Source organism: Ptychodera flava, chromosome 2, assembly GCF_041260155.1.
Source record: "Ptychodera flava strain L36383 chromosome 2, AS_Pfla_20210202, whole genome shotgun sequence".
Lineage (NCBI taxonomy): Eukaryota > Metazoa > Hemichordata > Enteropneusta > Ptychoderidae > Ptychodera > Ptychodera flava.
Window position 1 is genome coordinate 28,323,095 of NC_091929.1, and position 19,126 is coordinate 28,342,220.

Consider the following 19,126-nt stretch of genomic DNA (forward strand, 5'->3'; position numbering starts at 1 on the left):
CCTTACAGAACACCAACCCCATCACGATCAGGGTTTCTTGACGGGGTGGGTGGGTGGGGGGTGCACACGGCTTTGTAGAGCAACTGGACCCTCTAGGATCATGCTGATTTGTGGAATTGCTCAGCTTGGCCCAGTGTGCTTCAGTCTTGCTAAGCAAGAATTTTAAAAGCTGTAGCAACCAGTGACAATGTGTATTCTACACTCAAGCATATCGATGGCAAAACAATGATCGGGTGATTGGACCTTTTCACCACCATGGTTTGGTCCAATCCTATTGTTGTCTGTATTTGGCATTCGACACAAAGTGGGAAATAGGGGTGACAGGATAAAATCACTCTTTAGATGTTCACTTTCTTTGGCAAGAAAACATAAATAACTTCCTATTAAAACACAGTCATGAGTAATGTTTGTGTATGATACTAGATGTCAAGAGAAATCCTGCTGAACCCTAGACCAAGGTTTTGTCATCTCTCTTTTTAAGAGCATGGGGAAATGCTATCACAAAAAGAGTAAAATGGGGGTGTCGAAAAGACTGGAAGATCCGTCGCTCAGGGAGTGTAGAGAGCGCCCTCAAATGACGAATCTATCAGTCTGGGTCATGATAGAATTTCCCCAGCAGTCAAAGCAGCTTTTTGCTATCACCATAAATTTCTAGTGGACACCAGATCTATCATTGCTTTCTTTCATCTGTGATGTCTGTATGTAAGATAAAGGCATTTCATTTCAAGCGCTCTATCAGCAATGCTACTTAACTAAGCCTTGAACGAGTGAGTGTAATGGACTTTATAGAGCATGTATGTCAGTCATCAGTTTGAGGAAAATGGTTTGTTTTCATGCAAACACCACTGAAATAATGGATGTCCTGTGTCAGTCTGTCTGACTTGAGGTATATTCTTAGTGCATGAGATAAACTCTAAAGTGTGTACATCAGAAAGTTGTTCAAGACTGCAACTTACATACACCCGTGGCACTTTAGTGTTGATCAGCCTGTCTGGTACAAGCAGAAATTCTGTCTGCAGAAGGGTGATAAAACGGTTACTTTACCCTGTATCAGTGGTGATATGATCCTACTATCGATACCCACGGACACGCCGATTAGCCTGAAATTACGGAGTGATTATAAAATACAATGTATACAAAAGGTAATGACCACGGCATTTGCCCTATCAGTATTTAGTTTCTGCTAAAACTCATGTGTTTCAAATGCAGTCAGTGTTACAGAACATCACACATTTTGTGCCGATTTCAATATTGCAGTGAATGAATACCAACGATAATATAGCGTGTATCGCAAGTGTCGTGTTCAGACTTGGTTCAGACGCGGGAATTGAGAAAATGCCACTTTGAAAATGTTAGCAATTAAATTACAGACATCGCCCGTCTTGAATGCAAAACTTTCGAAATAAACATTCACTTGCACTAAGCCATGTTTCTTTCCTACAAACCGTGAATAAACTTACTCCAATTTCACTTGGTACAGAAAGGTAAGAGTGAAGTACAGTCGGGGTAGCGTTTTACATGTACATGTATTCACATGTGTTAACCATGAACGACACTTTTCTCATCCCGGTTGAAGTGAACCTGTCCTGATACATGTATATCTCTTCCAAACTTTTCTGGCTCCCTCCACGCTTATCTTAAAACGGTCGCCTTCTTGTTTTGTAGCTCCTCGTGGTACCTCGCTAGATGCCAAATTGCCACCACAATCTCTTATATTTTGAACAATCAAGCTGCCACGTCCTTACTGAAGGATTTTCCCGTATGATAAGTTCGCGACCGTTGTTATTGATGTTCATTGTCGGGGTGCAGACTTACAGCGTGTCTACAGTGCAGTGTTGTCATCGATTTGAATTGGGCAGGCGAGACATTTTAGTAGAACGTTATCTGAATCCTGACAGTGGGGTGCCGATAGTGAACCTTGCATTTATTACACCGACCACCACTTTGTTTCGTTTATACAAACAGAATTTCTGCTTGCACCAGACAGGCTTAATCAACACTAAAGTGGCCACGGTGTAGGTAGGTAGGAAGATGTGATGTAGTTAGGTAGGGACATCTTGAACAAGTTGCAGTGTCAGTCATTTACGTATTTAAGCAATAAAGTACACTCAGCGATGGTATACCACGAGATTTTGACCAGTTCATGACATATATGCACGAGCGATAGCGAGTGCATATATGAAGTGAACTGGTCAAAATCGAGTGGTATACCATCGCTGGGTTAATTTATTGCTATTACATCATATCAGTATATTGAAATTCTAACGTGGAACGTCAAAAATGGATTTTTGCTAAAGCTGAGAGCTTGCAAATATGCCAGTAAACCATGGTTCTTTTTGTGTCTCGGCCAATCAGATCACTGTATTTGCGCCATCAATATACTGGTATGATATAATAGAAAGTAGCTTACAGAGGTGGTAGGTTGTCAAACTTTTCAATATATCTATACTGAACAGACAACCTAATATTAAACATAACTACCCTTAAAATTCTCGTCGTAATCTACATGTGTATCTTTAAAATTACATAAAGATTAGTTTTCTACATCCTTACCCTAAATGTAACCGTCTATCCTAAAATTCTAGTTCCCTATCTTACAGTAAAATATGTTATGCTGAGAATACAGAGACCTGCATCCAGGCAGTGAAAGACTCTAGTAGTCTAGAACCTACATTTACCTGCAGTTTTCGACCTATAAATCTTATTTGGGGGTCTGAAACTGCTGATATGTTCTAGAAACTAGCGTGTTTCATGTGATACATTGTAAAACTCTTCAAAACTGTATCTAAAAATCCGATCAATACTTTCAGGCACAAAGGGTTCATCAGTTAAAAGGACTGCAAAAGTATGCAGTATATTCTGAACACTATGTTTTGATTTCTGACTCGTAATACTGACGCAAGGTGTTCCATTGCTTCTCTCGGAAAAGTATGTGGCGTCTCTTGCCCCTGATGTAGTTGTACGCCTCCTGAGGGCTCCAGCCGTTCTCCTTCATCAGGTAACACGCCACGATGGTTGCACTTCTTGTCCTGCCCGCTTTGCATGCACGTACACGCTTTCATCCCGCTCCTTGTGTTCATAAATAAAAGCTATCGCTTCATTGACCGCATCTTGTGTTGGCGACCCGACAAAATCCGGCGTGCTCAGTTGAATTTGTTTCGACGCCGGCCTCCGACCACTCGTCCTTTGTGTTGACGAAATGTTTGGTTTCATACTTCTCGTTCAGTGTTACCACTCCGCGAACGTTCTCATCTTCGACGAGTTGTCTTGTCATGCCTCTGAAAGGTAAGGCACCAAGTATGACGACGGCATCTATCCTGTTGTACCATCGCCGCAAGGATAATTTGGCCATCACGATGTTGTAACACAACGTCGGATAGAATAAAAGTCTCCCAGGTAAGCTGCCACAGCCTGACATTCTGAGTTGTACATGCAAATCCTCTTCTTAGAGTGCAAAGTTTTTCATGTGACAAATGATCGCTCGCGAGCTAAAGGCCTTCATACATTTGGTAAACGTCGTAGGGCTGCAGGTGTGATGGAGGTCGCCATGTTGAAGTCGTGTTGAAGTCGTTTAATGTGAACGCCGCCAGCGTTTACTTTGGACTTTGAGATTCCTTTTGTTTTAATCCGAGCAAGCCGCGCTCCACATTGCAAACCTCTGGATGAAGGGTATGGGGACTAGAAGAGGAATTGAGATTAAACACAATTATAACTTCTCCATCCGATTTAAATAGATATCAACAAACATTTAATCCGATGCCTCATCACAAGGAATAATCCCCTAAGGATACATAAGTTTAACTTCGTGAAAATTTAAATTTGAGTGATGTAAAAAGTTTATTTTAGGTATCTCCTCGACGCACAAGGTTACGGACCTTAAAGTGTGCCACACTACTTCAATCTTATGCAGAGCTTGTCTCCTAACTGGAAAAACGGTTTTGTTGTATATCAGAAAGATAATATGAAACTAATCGGTCGATATAAATAGACAATTTGTTCTTGCATCACACACTTTTGTGAAACGTGATGGTCTCTAATTGGCAGGTTTGTGTTTACGCCCATTTTACCTCCACTGTCTTTCCCATTAAAATTAACATTTTCGAAATGCCAGTTGAGTGACGAACATCTTATAATTAGTTGACTTTGATTGTATCCAAATCACCAAACGGCAAACATTAAACGCTAACTTTCAGCACACTTACAAATCTGCGTCTCCAAGGTCAAACCATTGAGTTGAACAGGAGTCGTCTCGCTTCTACCTCCCAAGGCAAACGATTCACGCAATGCCAAACACAAGGTTGGACTATAACCTGGCAGAAAATTATGATAGTTTAAGGAAAGGCCATGGCTAAAATGAAATCGTGCAACTCCGCTGGGGACATGCGTATCCACCTATTCCTTGAACCATTAAACACCCATGGGAAAAGAGTATGTGTATCTCACTGTACAAGGATTTGAAACCATTCATCTGTAAATGTAGTGTATTCTCACTGGAGATGGAACGAGATTGCCTTTGGCACTATACTGTACTAAGGTCCCTCCACAACTACCTGCTGTACCTTATGTATATTTCATCAAACCATACAGTGACTCATAAAATAAGCGAATTAGTCATCGTGTTGACATTTCCACGAAAAATTAAACCGAGCTCACTGCGGATACCCTGGAATGAGATTTTATCAAACAAGTGCTTCTCTCTTGCATGGTCAATTAATTTGTCCATTTCAAAAAACATTACGTCAATATTGAAAATCCAATTTCGATCCGAACATCGGCACGTTTTATGCTTTAGGGTGTGTCTGCGCTTAAAATCATGTAGGACTGTGTGCTGTTCGTTTCAAACCATAATGCAGAAATTACTGATGTCATACACTTGACACGATGATGAACAGATCTTGTGATATCGAAGAGTAACCCGTGTCCTGTCTTTACCCTTACTTGGAGATATATTGTATAAACTGTAATGCTTATTTACTTATAGGATGAGAACAAGACAAAATGTGAGAGAGAGAGAGAGAGAGAGAGAGAGAGAGAGAGAGGGAGAGAGAGAGAGAGAGAGAGAGAGAGAGAGAGAGAGAGAGAGAGAGAGAGAGTGTCTGTTTTCTTTTCTTTTTTTGCAAATTTACATTACGCATTGTGTACAATACGGTCTGTTTTGTGGAGGGACCGTGGTTTTGTTAATAAATGAATCCTGCTTCGGATCCGACTAAACCTAATTATCAACGATAAAATTGGACGTTGCAGGCATACAGGTTCAGTTGACATATTGATACGAACCATTATGAAATGAAGAAGTAAAACTATATTTTACAAACCAAGCAAATATCTACAGACTATAGAGTATAAACAATATAAACATTGATTATGGGGTGTAACAGCTGTCATTGCGTTCGAGAACAAGGTTTAGCTACGTTTCAAAAAGGTGGTGTTGCACGTATAAGACGGCGTATTTTGCTCAAATCTTTTTTTTACAAAGATTCATCCAATTTTCATTAATTTGTGAACCCCAAATTACAACATTGGTGGGGTTCACCTTGAGAAAGTAATTTAAATTTATGCAAATGTACGCAAATAACTCGATTTCCTGTTTTCTTTTCTCAACATTTCAAAAACCTTTAACTCCCCTCTGGCTGGGTCAAATTTGATGAAATTTTCACACCATGCTCTTGAAATACTGTGAAAAATAACGACGTCTTTTGGGGACATAAACTCTTCCATTTTGAATAAAGGTCATTAATTTTGCAAATCACCATTTTAATTTCTTTTCTGTGTCAGTCTTATAAATGTAAATAATGTAAAACAAAACTCTCCTTTTTTCCTACATATACTCGTTTCAAATGAGATATTAAATTTCATAAAGTAGTATCAAGTTTTTGACTGAGATTTATTCTTGTCATTAATACTGAAATTGAGGTTTCCTACCCCAAATATGTACCCCTTAATCCTTCGAGTTCACTATTGCTACCTTACTTAACATTAGATTCTCTGCTTTTAGGAAAATATATAGTATGAGGTGTTTTTCATGTCACCTTTGATAAGAAATATTGCTGTGAAAAAAAGTGTGTTGATTACGTTAAACACTACCTTTATTATGTGCCATGGTTATGCCAACGAAATTGTATGTGAGATACAAACTCACTGTTCACTGTCCATATTTGCTACCATACTTAACATTAGTTCTCTGCTTTTAGGAAAATATATAGTATGAGGTGTATTTCATGTCACCTTTGATAAGAAATATTGCTGTGAAAAAAGTGTGTTGATTACGTTAAACACTACCTTTATTATGTGCCATGGTTATGCCAACGAAATTGTATGCGAGATACAAACCCACTGTTCACTGTCCATATTTGCTACCTTACTTAACATTAGATTCTCTGCTTTTAGGAAAATATATAGTATGAGGTGTTTTTCATGTCACCTTTGATAAGAAATATTGCTGTGAAAAAAAGTGTGTTGATTACGTTAAACACTACCTTTATTATGTGCCATGGTTATGCCAACGAAATTGTATGTGAGATACAAACTCACTGTTCACTGTCCATATTTGCTCTGGAAATGTCTGTTGTCGAAGATCGAACCTGTCAACGGTTCAGACTTCCAACTATGCAATTAATTATCTTATGGACGAGTTCAAAACGATGCAATTAATTATGTTATGGACGAGTTCAAAACATTTGTACTATCACACTTTCAGTTAAAGGGGCGGGTTTTTATTACCTTTATCGCTGAGCAAATCGGCTAACTGAGCACCACTTGTAAAGGAGAACAAAGGCACTAAAATAACATAAACAGTCGATGTCAACAACCACCTAATGTGAGAACCAGGGATGGAGAGCTGCCCCTTTAAAGCGCAGGGCAGTAGAGAGCTGTAAAAGACGTATATAAGCTGTGGATATGAGCTATTTACGAGTTATTTAGTCGGGACGATAATCCTTCATATTGGTGATTAGTAGCATTACAGATATACTGTCACCTGTTCCAATTTTGCCACAGTTACCATGGAAAGAGAAAATCTAACCAATCATAGATTTTAAGCGGGTGGCCGCTTTTTAAAAACAGCGCCCTCACATGTGGATTTGAATACCAAGGAACGCCCCATTGACCATATATCAGTCCGGGTCAGCTCCAAAATTGGAGACGCTATACCATAATATTTTCCCCCTCTCATTAGCCAATCAGCGGCCAGCGCGCCATCAGTAAACATTGTATTTCCTGGCAACCTCCACATGCGTCCTTCGTTACGTACGCCATACTGTGTCGAACTCCCGCGCCGTATTCTGTCATAATGTCGAACAGTTGTGAGGCCACTCTGTCAAAACACAATTTCAAAATCGCGTACCAGTTTTATTCTGGCTAAGACAACCAAACCCCATATATCGCTGTGATTCCTAGACTCTGGCTTGAAGTCCTGCGAAATATAAATCGTGTACCTACACAGATCGTTCAGAATACCCCATTTGTATCGGAGATGGCAGCGATACAAATTCTACCGTATGGGGAACAGTTGTGTGGCCACTCTGTCAACACATTTTCAAAATCGCGTACCATTTTTAGTCTGCGTTTGACAACTACAAAACAGGTATCATTTTAAAGCTCTGACATTGCTCTTCTTTCTTGCAAAATTTTATACGCGTACCTACACAAATATAACCTTTATAACAGTATTTCTAATAGAGATGACAAACATCCACAAAATGATTCTCGGTACTTGAGCGAAATCGATAAACTGGGGGTAGTAATGAATCGTCAATATTTCGAATATTTGTTCACTAATCGGACTCCTTGTTGGACATGACCTTCTGCAGAACACGTGGATTATGTTGACTGTCGAAATTCGTCGAAATTCACAAGACAGGGGCTTAATAAGCGGCCCAAAACTGCCGATCACACTTGGTGGGTAATTTGTGACACAGCGTGACCCTGTACTTTATTAATGATGTAATCTGGTCGATGATTGGCTGAATGCCGGAATACATTATCATAATGAGTCTCCAATTTTGGAGCTGACCCGGACTGTATATGGGCATATTTAGATTACAGGTGACTGTATACCTTTAACTGATGGGGGATTTAGGGAGTATAATTACAACTATGCACTGCTTTCTTTAAAAATACTATACGTAGAGACATATTGAAGATGTAACTACAATAGGCACACTCTGAGACTGTGTAAGCTTGTATTCCGATAGTAATTTAATCACAACTGATTAATAAATAAATAGGGTTAGAGGTTAACTGCGAGGATTTTTGTTCACCATGTGCTGTTTTTAATTATGCATGACCCTTTTCTAATGGAGTTTTATCTGATTAATATATTGCAGGACAAAGATTATTTGTTGAGAAGTATCATGACAGAAAAGTGGTAACATTAATTTTGAGTTTAATTATTATAAACAATCTCCATCTCTGGACAGATGACACAGGAAACTGGGTGCAGATGACACGTTGCAGCTTGAGGAGGGGGGTGGATGGATGAGGGTGGAGGGATGCAGGCGACTCTCACACAGTGCTTCGTTCACCATGCAGTTTCTCATCTGCACCTTGCACTGTCCATGAGCCCTAAACAGTCCGGTCGATAGAGACCCATCCACATTGCACAGTGAAATTTGGCAGCACCAGCTTGCGCGGCTAGGCAACACATTGTTGAGCCTGTTAACCCCCTCCCCCGATCCCTGTCAGCCAGGCCACAGTAACTGTTCATAACAATTCATGGGTTGGATCAAACCAAAGTGGTGGCAGGATTCATTTCCTGACAGGAGAAATGCACATTGCACATCAAAGGGGGCGAAGTGGGTCGAGAAAGGATGGATAAACTGAGGGAAATCATAGGGCAACCAGCTCTAACTGTAGAGGAATTTTCTATTTTTGTTTTATATGTTGATCGCAATTTATGTTCTGCTTCCCAAAGCATGTTGAAATACCCACTTTTAAGTTTGTCCAAACAATATCTACACATATATGCACGGTTATTACTTACATTTGGATTCTAGTCCGGACCAGAATTCACTTGTCAACAATAACAACGAAGTCTGCACAAGATACAGGAGGAGCTGACAAGCTGAATACTGTGTATCTCAACATGCTTTGGGGAGCAGAACAAGAAATTGTGGACATTCAAAAACGAAAATTCTGAAAGAATCATCAAAAGTTACAGCTACTGGCCCTTTAACCCTTTGAGCGCCAAAGTCTATTTTTGTCCCTTTAAAAAATAAACCCTAGTCAATTTTTCTCACATTTTTGCCAAAATTTTGAGAAAAAACTAGCCATTGAAATGTGATGTCCATTTGGTCCAAAATTATCAAAATATTGCAGAAAAATTCATAAAAATTGGTAAAATTTTGCACTCAAATTTTGGCGGGAGAAAATTACAGCGCTCAAAGGGTTAATAAGACTTCAAATTGACATACAACCAGAATAGCTGATAATCACACTTTTATTGATGAAGTCTCTTGAAAACTGAAAAAAAAATATCAGTAAAACTATGGTACAGCTGTCTAATAAGGCAAAACATAGAAAAATCCCCGCCAATGCAATACAGTGTTAACATTCCTCAAAATAAAAATTTCAAATAAATCAAATAAATGTACCAGTATCCATCTAATGTTTAGGTCAGTAATTTTTGAAAAAAATGATGAGAATTAGAAATGATGGAAGTTATTTTTACAAGACATTGAAATTTATTTTTGTGCACTTGACATTGACAATGAATCTCAAGCAGTTACATTTATTAGCTGTGAGAAAAAATGATTTTTGACAATTTCAATATTTCAGTTGACAAATTTGTTAGCTTTCAGCTTAAGTAACAGCTACATACATCATTGCTTATTCAAGGGAAAGACCACACTAAGGCCACGACAAGTGAATCCTTTGTTTAACAAAGACATTTTTCAAGTATTTATATGTACAAGTCATTTTAACATCATGTACATTGTATAGGCCATGCAGTTTCTATCATATGTTTACAAAATAATTCTCATACATTTTAACCATTTGGGTTACATGTCGATATTCTAAAAACCTCAAAGTTGTAGGCCATTCTGTTCTTATTTTATGTTACACAAATAAGGCCACACAAAAATTCTTGACGTATACGATTTACAAGTGTTCAAAAGTGCACCACCATATTTCAGAGGTCTGTCTTAAGAATCAAAGGTAGATTTTGCATTATTAACATTCCCTCATTTTTTCTTTAAAGTATTCTTCCCCAATTAAACAAACACTCAAAAGAACCATGACAAATTCATTTACAAATCAAACACAGTAACCAAAAGTCTTGACACGAATTTTAGGGCAACATGATTGCCTCTGAGCACCAATTTTTTCCATTTCACTTTATTTTTGGGGGGATACCAAACAAATGTTTCACGCATCCTGGCAAATCTTATATCCTCGGTTGATCGTTGTTTCTCTAAACATAAATTGTTAATGTTTTTACAGATTTAACCCTTTCACCACCATGGTTTGTCCAAAATCCATTGTTTTCTATGGTAAAGTTGGACCTGTATACAGGGAACTGGGGGTGAAAGGGTTAAGTTTCATTGAAAGAGTCATTTTGCCTCTGGATATCTGAAATATGACAAGTTCAAGATGGCTGCAGATAGCTTGTCTAATTTGCATATTTCATAAATAAATATTACATCCGACTTATATTTGAAGGAACTGGTGGAAGATAGTTTGATCGGCACATTTCTCAAGAAGACAGGATATATTCCACAGAATTCATTCTGGAAATTGTGAAATATAAGCCTGTGGAAGCGAAAGGAACATCATTTCTCCACCTCTAAAATGAACATTTAATTTTGCATTTAGAGGAAATAATACTCTGATATCTGCATGTAATGGTCTTTCAAACTGCTCTAATAATTTAATCAAGATGAAATTACAAAGGGGTTTAATTCTTGAAAATTTACTATGGCTTCAGATGTGGCGGAAGATAAAAACATGCTGGTTTGCAAACTTAGTTTCAAAAGCATACAGATTTCTAATCAAACTGACAGAGACTGCAAGTCAGTTAAATTTCAAATTTTGTCAAAATGTCAAAATGTTATGGTGTTTGCTACCAGGGAGTGAACCTGCAACGGACCTCAATTTTTCACATTTTGTGTGCTTTGAAAGTTTATTTAAAAAGTTGGATGATACATCACTACAAGTTTTTCGAGAATACTTCATGATTTTCCCGTAACCTAAGAAAGGTGTGTCTATTTACTTTCAGGCAATGGATCTTTCAGATAAAAACCCTTTCTCCCTCCCAACCCTCCCACCCCTGTTTTGCCAGTGTGTGGGTCCAATTCAGCCATAGGAAACAATACAGCTGTACCAACATTGGAAGGGAAGAGGGGACAAATTTGCATTGCAGTCACATTTCTTATAAGTGTACTTGTATTAAAGGTATACAGTCACCTGTAATGTAAATATGCCCATACATACCGTATGGTCAAAGGGGCGTTCCTTGGTATTCAAATACCCATGTGAGGGCGCTGTTTTTAATAAGCGGCCACCCGCTTAAAATCTGTGATTGGTTAGATTTTCTCTTTCCATGGCAACTGTGGCAAAATTGGAACAGGTGACAGTATACCTTTAATTAAATGAAATAACTGACACGTAAAATTACATCCAGTGAACCTGTCTGCTGATGTTAAGTGAAAATCATCATGTGCGGGGGTATTGAAGGCAGTGTGGTAGAATTTGACTGGTTCTCTCTTCATAACAGGTGATTCTCAAAAAAAACACCTTGAATTTGCATTTTAAGGGAAAACATACAAGAAGATTGGGGAATGGGCTTTATATGGGTGATAGGCTGCTCATACAAGTTTTACTGAGGAGATGATAGGCAAGCCTACAACATCATGAGAGCTTCAAAGTGATTGGTTATCACAACAATTGTGGCAAAATCTTGCGCAAATAACCAATCACCCACAAGCTTACATGTTGCTGCTTGGCCATGAAAATAGATATGCTCAAGTGGCACATGGGGATATTCCTACATGGATGGCTCACTGAAAATCAATGTAAATATACAAAATGTACTCAAACAAAATTCTAAAACAAAGTGACGACTTTTGCTTCAAAGATAACTACACAAACACAGGCAAGACTGAAAGTTCCAAAATATTCTGTATATTTGTGGATGATTATGTTATTAAATAATTACAAAGTTTGACTTTTGGAGAAAAAAAGACAAAAGTTTAGCTTACTTTGAAAGGCTTGGAGAACCTGATTTCAACAAAGGTGACAAGTAACTTTGACCTTTCAACTTTGAAAACCTGATTTGAACTAGAGTTAACCTTTGACCTTTAAACTCTTGAGATCCACAGAACTTTTCACTTTTTATATTACCTTTAACTAAATAATAAACAATATATACATTCTTATCCAACATCAACTGAACAAGGTCAAAATAAAGCAACTGGATCCAAAGATCTCCTTATTTTGCATACAAATAATGTGCGTACCATAATATCGCTATTCTGTAAATATTTACAAACAAAGCATGAAAAACGAGTTTTATCGGGGAAGGGTCGTCCAGATTATTTCAAAAATATAGAAATGATACAGGAGTGCATGGTATTCTGATTTCTTCTGATAAAACACAGAAATACTGAAAAGTTGTATTTCTTACTGTTTCATCAATTCGGATTTTGTGACAATGTCAAACCGACTAATGAAATGGAGACCTAATTATGATGTGCGATTTTAAAAACACTAGCACACTTGCCTAGTTTTCGATGACCTGTAGCATTGAAGCAATTTTCAGGTAATGTTCACAATTTTGGGGTTTTTTTTGGCACTCAATACAAACATTGTCAGCCCTAAGAAATATTTGGTGACCGAAAGCCTCTATGGTGTACAATATTGCTACAAAGTTTGCTACAAGTTGTCGGAGTTTTCTCAATATTTGAGTTAAAATAAAATAGGAGTTTACTGACTATAAATACAGTATAACATACAACACATTGCACAGTTTGGATTGCAGAAGTTAAAACAAATCCAGAACTAAAAGACGCCCCAACAAAATTTCAGCCTCCCAGGTATAGTGAAAGAAACACACAGAGAATGTAAAGGAATACCTAATCATACAAAAAGTTTACTTGAAAAGCGTCAAAACTTGCGATTTTTGTACAAAGTGGCCGCAGTACTCCAGGTTACCGATTAATCAACAGAACAGATTGAGCATTTGGAACATCCGATGAATGGAATACTATCCGCTCTGCTTATCTAACCTGAAAGAACCATGCCTAAATATTTGTGGTTTTAATTTTACTTTGGACAGGTATTTCTGTAAATGATTTTACTTCATGAATCTTCTCAAAGCAACACTTTCAGAGTGGATAAAACTTTGAATGTTTTCAGCGAATTTATTTTCATCTTTCAAACAAAAAACAACTTTGGCATAAATTCCTAGCTCTCATGGAATTTGTTTGACAATGTCTGCTCACAGAGAGTGACATGTAATGATGTAATGAAAAAGATGGCTTCTCCATCATTCTGTGAAGCTTGGAAAATTATGCGCATAATATATTTTCATTCTTGTCATTATGCGCATAATAAATCATTATTATGCGCATAATTTTGGTAAGGTTTAAAAACTGACTAGTATGTTGCATGATACAGGCACTACATTGTATGCCGTCCACATGGTTCAACGTAACAAGGTTCACGAACTATGCTACATGACAAAATATACAAATTAATTGTGCATAATTCATAAAGTATGTTGAAAGACACAATTTATGTAACATGGCTCATGAAATATGTTGCATGACACATAATGTAACTTGTCTCGCGAACTATGTTACAACAGCATGTAATGTATTTTGTTACATGAGCTTTGTCACATGGCATGTGATTTATGTAACATGTCACATGAAATATGTTACATATATTACATAGTTAACAATTTATGTTAAACAACTCATGAGCAAAGCTAGACAGCAAAATTTTTACAACATGCCCCAATGAACTATGCTCCTGGAACAAAACACATTTGAAATATATGACACATTTCAAATGAAATATGTTACACAGTGGTAACTTGAATAATACATAATTTATGCTACATGATTCACGGTGACTATGCTACATGTAAGACAATTTATGTAGCATGACCCATGAACTTTGTTACTTGGCATATGACTTTATAAATATATTAAAGAACTTTTGAAGTACAGTTCTGATAAATGTATAGTATATCTGTTACACCTGACACAAATTGTTACATGGCATGTTACTTGACATATCTGCAACATGACTCACAATCAGCAAAACATAACATGGCACAAGATTCTTGTGACATGGGTCAAGAACTGTGCTGTTTGCAATTTTCAGCCATGCTGTCTTGATTTCCGATGAAATGATGAATATTCGGCAGTGCTCTGGGGATTCAAAACCTTCTCCGTGACTTCTCTGCAACACTGTACGAAGGGTTGGTTACAGTCGCCGGAGCTGGGATGTATGTGTAAAACTCATAGTTGATGGGTGGGAGTTGTACAAGTGTTCAGTTTAGTCCACTTCTGATTCTGATTCTGAAATTATTTCACCTATGCAAGAACTCTGTAAAATGAATTTGAAAACAAAAATGTCAATAATTCATTCTGGTTAAGAATATTTCTGGACACAGTGATATTTGGCTGACTGGTAATGATTGTCTGAGTAACGTCCACTACTGCGGTATGCCGTCTCTCACTGAAGATCCTTCTTTCTGGCGCAGGATAATTTTTCATGTAAGATGTACTGGTGAGGAGTCGATGCGAGGAAATTTACACAAATTTCTTAACTGACTGAATGAGCATGCGAGTTAAAGGCTGATTGGACCAAAGTTAGATTTGACACTGTTCGGTCACAAGAAGACAAGTACATGACTCCTGTTGATCATGAGTGCTCTTTAGTGCTCTTACAAAGTTAAAAATATACCAAACACAATCATGTTTCTGCATGGACCAAAAATTATTTTTTACCACATGACTTAGAGAGATAAAAATAAGGTCAACTTACCCAGCCTCCCTGGCTACTAATCCACTCGGCAAATCTGTCACCGATAAACTTAGAGTGTTGTCCTTGATCTTTCTCACAACACCGGGTGTGTAGCCCGCGATCTTGATGGCGTCCCTGGTCAACCTCAAGACCAAGGCCAGTTCCTTCCAGCTGGTGTCCTGACCGATCACCGTCTGGGCGACGTCTTTGAAGGAGTCGTACGCCGTGTTCCTGACAACTGACATCAGCACATTCAGTGGAATGGAAAACTAGTGGTAATAAGATACAGGATAGGAGCAAAGATATCAGTACAGCGTTCTCATTGTCAATATGCATTGTGTATTAATTTAGAACAAGTGCCTAGACAGATATTCAGAACTCATGCTCACCAGCCTCTACAAATATGTGACAGATAACAAGCCGTTTTGGTCTACAAGCTTTCCAAGAGTACATCAATTGCATGTGAAAGAAAGGTGTATAAATTTAGCACCCTGTGCACCGCGTATAGTCTCACAGAAGTTACAAGAAAACTCTTCACACCTTAAGCCAGTGCACGATTTATTTATGAAGTGGTCTGGTCTAACCAACATGGGTACTTTTTGAATTTGGTGTAATCTTTTTTGTCACTAATAAGCAATCTTCAACGAAATACTGGTAGATACAACATGTTCTTGGAGGAAGCGCAACATCAGAAAATGATCAGCAAAAGATTCTTTCTCACTCTTGGCAATCATCAAAGGCAAAGTCACACCATTTCACACCAGAAGAATACTGTAATATGGCATATCAAAGCTATAATGACAAGTATTTTTGATTTATTCTCTGAACTCTCCCAGTAGTTTCATATACAGTAAGCCTATACGTACCACTTCGGAACTTGATCGTCGGTCACCGTGATCTCGCAACCGCAATCCCAGCATACGTGCATCGTTCTCGGTGAAATTAAGTGGTTCTTCTTCCTTTTCAAAGTTGCCATCTGGCTGTTCAATTTCTATCCCTGGAGAAGAAAACATTATTCAGTGTCACCTGCCAACTTCAAAATCATGCAGCTCAACTGACATCTTTGATATACTACATCGTCATGAACAGCCCATTAACAAACATGGATGAGTGATGCTTGCAAGTGATTATTCCAGAAACAAAATTTGTTGTTACCACGCCTTATAATGAGATATGGAAACTGCGAAGTACCGGTAGTAGTTGTTTTCCACATAGGTGTGGGTGCGCCACTCATCACTGATTTCACAACAGACTGATGTGTTGTAAATGTACACCTACATTGTATGTACATAACATGAAGAAGAATTTATACTTAAATTCTACTTAATGTTATGTACATACAATGTAGGTGTACACTGTTTCAAAATTTTCCATCGTATTTTAATTTTCTATGAAACTGATGAAATTTTGATACATTGTTTGATGTGTACTAGTTTATAGCACCTGTTAGAGGAAAATGGAATGGTCCATCTATAGAATCTGGACTAGACCATTAGAAAAATTGATACTTACTTTTCTTCTCCGCGTCACTTTCACCACCGACTGCACCAAGCCCATCATCAAACTCTGCTGCAAGTGAATGGTCCACTGCGACTCTGTCACCAATCGCTGACAATCTCGCTGCAATCTTCTCGTACAACTTTTCCTTCTCTTTCTCACTTCGATCTTTGAACGGCTTGTACTCCTCTTCACTGCTTAGATCTGTCGGTGTGCGAAAAAAAAAATGTTGATTAGCTTCACGTCTATTTTGGCAAGACTGAAGAATACTGACCCTAAAAAATAATTTTACAACTCAGCATAATCCTAGGGGTTCCAGTAACTATGGGAGGGCCCCCTAAGTCAACCAAAATTACTTTATAACAAATACTAGGCCCAGTTCACTTGCACTGAAATTTCAAATTCAGAATTACACAGAGCACACGGTTTATGATAAAGTCTCCAGACAGTAACTGACTTTTGTGAAATCCAATTGTCATCATTTAGAAAAGTCAGATGTTTTTAGAGCAACTCCTGTGGGGAGGGGGAGGGGAACGGAGGGTTGATAAGAAACCTCACAAAACCATAGAAACACACAACAACGACAACATCAGCAACAGCGAATGTACAGTAAAAATAGACAGCGAAAGAATTTTAGAGTCAACAGTGTTACACCAAAATACACTAAAAACAAAAACAAATGGATATAAATCAAGAACCATACATTTCACAACATAATTACATTGCATAATCTGGAAAGAAGTTTTGATTCTCTTTCCTCTCCAAGATGATTAAAGAAGAGTCTCAGCATACGTCCCCAAGATGAAGACTAAATACAACTGCAAAGTCAGCCAGTGTATATATGAGCAGCTAGGAACCAGTAAACAAACTTATGGCAACCTTCACTTTCAGTCAGCAGTCAGTACATAGTACAGTACACTGTACGCTGAGTAGAGTGTACGTGTAACTTCACTGGAAATTATTACCCTATGGCGTAAATTTGAGTTAATGCTCAGCCTTGTGCATGTCCGCAATTTTTTTTTCTTCTACTTAACTGCTGATGTGAAATACTTATATCCATCTGCCGGACTCTGTACTTTTTTCTGAATATCAGGATTAAATCCTTGTCCTAAAATCACAATTTGTGCATGTGTTTTTTCTCTGTTTATGAACTTATGCATGTTTATATTCACAAATTCTTTCATACTTTGTGACGAAACCGGTTTCAACTTTAAATCCTATGAGATACATGTGTAGTCAGAGCCACAGACAAGACTGATTCTTTTTAAACTACTTGACAGTCCTAACCAGAGATATCAGTCAAACATTTATATTATTACTATTTTACAATCTTATTCGAACTAATTGTTTTTGCTGCTTTCACACATGAATGTATCCGATAATTTACACTTGAGTTTTCCTGGTAAATCAAAACGATGCTTTTCAATGGGCAAGATCAAACACAACATTAAACCATACAACACAACTTGAACAACAACAAATTACTATAGCAGGTACATGTATGTTCAAAATATTATCACGAAAGGACATATTAGCAATGGTACACATTTCACAAAGAAAAAAAAGAAAATTGTTTTTTTTTCACTGTTGCATTTAAGAAAATTTTTCTTGGGCCATTTCGAGGCGATACGGTAGATTGAAAAATAATGTTTACAGAAAATGCTGCATGTACTAAGCGTTGTTTTTAACCCTTTGAGAGTTGTAAATTGTCCAACCAAATTTTACCATTTTTTATGAAGCATTTTACCAGTTTTTATGAAGTTTTCTTAATTTATTTGATTATTTTGGACCAAATGCACATCACATTTCATTGACTCCAGTTTTTTATCAAAATTTTGGCAAAAAATCTGAAAAAAAATTGACTGGGGTATATTTTGAAAAGGCGACAAAAATTGACTTTGGCGCTCAAAGAGTTAAAACTAAAACAGAAGATGCACCTACAGAAAAGCACATATACGACCACAGCATGTTTTGCTAAATAGCACCAGGAACATACAAGAATGGCACAGCACTGAAAAGTTTGCCCACAACAGAAAGGAAGCCATGCAAACGAAAAACTTTACTAGGGTGGAACACTCAAGACAACAGCAGATGGCATGAAGATTTCTCACCTGCAGCTGGTATGAGTATTATTCCAGGTCTGAGACCATCTATTATGTAATAATACTGATTACTGTCCACTAAAGAATCCAAGAAATCAAGACGGCAGCAAAAGAGAAGACAGTTGACCGATGTTAGTAAAGACAAAAGAAGTGTCTTGGGTACATGTACCTGATAGGGGCAGTGTTCATCAGCTGTGACAATAACGATAATGTCGGTGACATCACTATGACCTCATGATAAACAGTTGTTTGGGATTTCGTGAGTATCATGTGGTAGAACTTACCTTCGTTGCCTCCATCTGTTACTACATCAGAGGGAAGATCACCAGCCGAGTCGTGTCGTATCCTGAGATCTCTGTCCAGTTCCATTTCCAGAGCTTCTGTTATACCTGTATCAGTGTGAAAAATATCTACGTTCGTCATCTCTGTAAAATGAACTATATAAAGGAACCAGCGAAACTATAAAAATGTCTGTTTGACTGATTTGTATAGCCACCTACCGTATAAATTTTTTTTGAATTTGTGTAATTTTCTTTTTAAATTTTCAGTCCTCT

General features: G+C 37.7%; 2 protein-coding genes across 2 annotated transcripts; both read right to left on the reverse strand.

Moving 5' to 3' along the window:
- Nucleotides 1-990: 990 nt before the first annotated feature.
- Nucleotides 991-3,546, reverse strand: LOC139118493 (phosphatidylglycerophosphatase and protein-tyrosine phosphatase 1-like). The gene is given in 3 exon segments (XM_070681789.1): nt 991-3,045; nt 3,048-3,156; nt 3,158-3,546. Coding segments are annotated over 3 exon segments (549 nt in total). The 5' UTR covers nt 3,419-3,546; the 3' UTR covers nt 991-2,866.
- Nucleotides 3,547-12,098: 8,552 nt separating this feature from the next.
- LOC139118534 (uncharacterized) lies at nt 12,099-18,956 on the reverse strand. Its single transcript, XM_070681886.1, has 6 exons — nt 18,857-18,956; nt 18,582-18,650; nt 16,486-16,674; nt 15,840-15,970; nt 14,995-15,242; nt 12,099-14,553 (listed from the first exon to the last, which is right to left on the reverse strand). The coding sequence occupies exons 1-6, from the start codon at nt 18,939-18,941 to the stop codon at nt 14,541-14,543; spliced, it is 735 nt and encodes a 244-aa protein (XP_070537987.1). The 5' UTR covers nt 18,942-18,956; the 3' UTR covers nt 12,099-14,540.
- Nucleotides 18,957-19,126: the final 170 nt, after the last annotated feature.